Source organism: Tachysurus vachellii, chromosome 10 (assembly GCF_030014155.1).
Source record: "Tachysurus vachellii isolate PV-2020 chromosome 10, HZAU_Pvac_v1, whole genome shotgun sequence".
NCBI lineage: Eukaryota > Metazoa > Chordata > Actinopteri > Siluriformes > Bagridae > Tachysurus > Tachysurus vachellii.
The window spans coordinates 27,749,423-27,751,922 of record NC_083469.1 but is presented as its reverse complement, the minus strand read 5'-3'; the positions used below and the strand labels follow the sequence as shown (position 1 = coordinate 27,751,922).

General features: G+C 40.8%; 2 protein-coding genes across 3 annotated transcripts in view; one reads left to right on the top strand and one right to left on the bottom strand.

Annotated features, from left to right (window-relative positions):
* stmn4l (stathmin-like 4, like) overlaps nt 1–877 on the top strand; it is a 4,590-nt gene extending 3,713 nt beyond the window's left edge. Inside the window, exon 7 of one of the 2 annotated variants that reach the window (XM_060879213.1) lies at nt 458–877. In XM_060879213.1, coding sequence (XP_060735196.1) covers nt 458–466 — 9 coding nt within the window. In that variant the 3' untranslated portion in view covers nt 467–877. Of the gene's footprint in view, nt 366–457 lie in introns of those variants that run through there. The other variant, XM_060879212.1, reaches the window with a different exon arrangement.
* Nucleotides 878–1,060: 183 nt separating this feature from the next.
* Nucleotides 1,061–2,500, bottom strand: part of il17a/f1 (interleukin 17a/f1) — a 2,067-nt gene continuing 627 nt past the window's right edge. Inside the window, exons 2-3 of the mRNA XM_060879266.1 lie at nt 2,087–2,298; nt 1,061–1,978 (exon numbers count right to left, since the gene is read on the bottom strand). Coding sequence (XP_060735249.1) covers nt 1,738–1,978; nt 2,087–2,298 — 453 coding nt within the window. The 3' untranslated portion in view covers nt 1,061–1,737. The remainder of the gene's footprint in view (nt 1,979–2,086; nt 2,299–2,500) is intronic.

Here is a 2,500-nt window from a genome sequence, read left to right as displayed (position 1 = left end):
TGTTTCATTTTAACTTCTTGTCCATGTCACCTGAGCTTCATCTGCCTGGAGGTTGATGTTGTGATGTAATAACAGTTGTTAGGGAGGAGAAACATGTGATTTGGGTTTCATTTCTGAGCTTTGGCGTGAGTTTTGGGAGCAGAACGCTCCGTAGCAGTAGTTGTGATGTGTCTTTGTGATGATGTAAAAACATGTAGTTGTGTAGCTGCAGTTGTTGTGTATTAGTGTTATCTGATGTGTTAGGAAAAAAATGTAAAATAAAGTAAGGGTTAGATATTAGAGAAAGTGGGCGGGGTGATCCATGGAGCTTCTTCCTGTTTGTTTAACTGCTCTGCACGATCTGATAAAGTGTGTAAAACTCCGTTTCCATGTGTGTGTGTGTTTCTTGTGTGTGTGTGTGTGTGTCTGTTGAGTGGTCCTGCTCCTAACCTCGGTGTCTCTGGCCTTTATGTTCCAGGTGCCATGAGGTCTTCCAAAAGTTTCAGGATCCCGATCACCAAAGGACTGAATACGATAAAGCTGTGAGCTTTATTAGCTTTTTGGGGAAAACAAACAAACAAAAACAATAGTGATATTGTTACTATGGTTACGAAGGCTTTCCTGCGGCCATTTTTTTGCGAGGTGAGAAACAGACTGGTTTTCCAGAAGAGTCGGAGATATGAGCAGCGCTAATTTAATATGAGGAGCCACCTGTGCCAAAACCGTGTGTGTGTGTGTGTGTGTGTGTTTGGACTTTCTTGTGCCTGTTTTGTTAACGCGAGACCTCCAGTCCTCTTGTTTGCTGTGAATATGTTCCAACGCCTCCACAATCAGCTGGTTTCTGATTTTGCTGTTACAGAAATTGTCATATATTTTAGATGAAAAGGACATTAAAGATCTGCTTTGTGCTACGGCTTTAGTTTTTATTTCCACTCACTGAACTCTGTTTGCTGTCACTTTCACCACAACAGATAAAATGTCACAGAAACCTTCACACCAGTGCGTCACATTACACTTCCAGCACTTACTGTAGATGTGACATCAGACATGTTTACACTGAGAACTAACTGTGCAGATCAGATAATACACACCGACTCAAAACCAATAATTCCTCTGACCGACATGAGACAGTGTGTGAAACTGTGAGACAGTGTGTGTGAGACAGTGTGTGTGTGAGACAGAGAGAGTGTGTAAGAGACAGAGAGTGTGTGAGACAGTGAGAGAGTTTGTGAGAGAGTGTATGAGAAAGTGTGTGAGACAGCATGTGAGACAGTGAGAGAGTGAGACAGCATGTGAGATATATTAGAGCTCTGAATGTCAGGAGCAGGACGATGGAGGTGAGCTGCTGCTCTTTGAACACTCTGAAGGTTCTGGAGATAAACATCATGTGAAATCTCAAGGTTTAAAGATTCCCAGATTCTGTGTGTTACCGTGATGTTGAAGGTTGCTGCTAAAACCAGTGAAACATTGATTTATCTAAAGAACCAAATAATTCATCAGCAGGTCACTTCTTTAATAAATTATTACATTTAATTCACTTTTCCTCCTCAAACATCTCTACAGTGAATAAATAACAGAGCAAACACACATCCTCAAAAACCTCCATCAACTTCTAATGAAACTAATAAATAAAATCAAATCTCATCAAAGGTAAACAGGTGATAGCTAATAAATAATAATAATAACAACAACAATAATAGTAATAATAATAATAAGGCGAGTCAGTAGAACTCCTCAGACTCTTCAACTTGCTGTACATCAGATCTGCTCCACATACGGCCGGACACAGGTGCAGCCCACTGAGATGGTTTTATATTCCAGTCTGAAGTAGTAGCTTTTGTCATCACCACGGCGAACTCGCTGCAGGACCGGGACCTGCCAGAAGATCCGTCTGGACTCCAACTCCAGCGTCTCAACACCGTCCTGGTTTAAACATCCACTCAGGAGACAGCGAGCCTCAGGGAGATAAGACGGAATCCGATTCGAATCATGCGTATATCTGTAAAGTCCAATCAATTAACATCAAATTAATACATTATATATAAACATTTACCATAATATATGCAAATATAAATGTGTGTGTGTGTGTGTGTGTGTGTGTGCTTACCTGGTCTCCCAGGGTGAGATGGAGTCATTGTGGATGGGTCTGATGGAGTGTGACGCCGGTTTGATTTCCTGTTCCAGATCCTCAAGGATGAAGAGTTTTGGCGATGCGTCTTCAGAGCTTGGAGCTTTATGATGAACGTTCATTTTTACCTTCTGTGGAGCAGCCTGGGTTACCGTCATCATCATCATCATCATCATCATCACATATGGTAACTGTGGAGACAAAATAATAACCATCATCATCATCATCATCATCATCATCATACACTACACCAGCTTTAATTTCTACTAATCATCATCATCATCATCATCACATATGGTAACTGTGGAGACAAAATAATAACCATCATCATCATCATCATCATCATCATCATACACTACACCAGCTTTAATTTCTACTAAAGTCAGAAACATA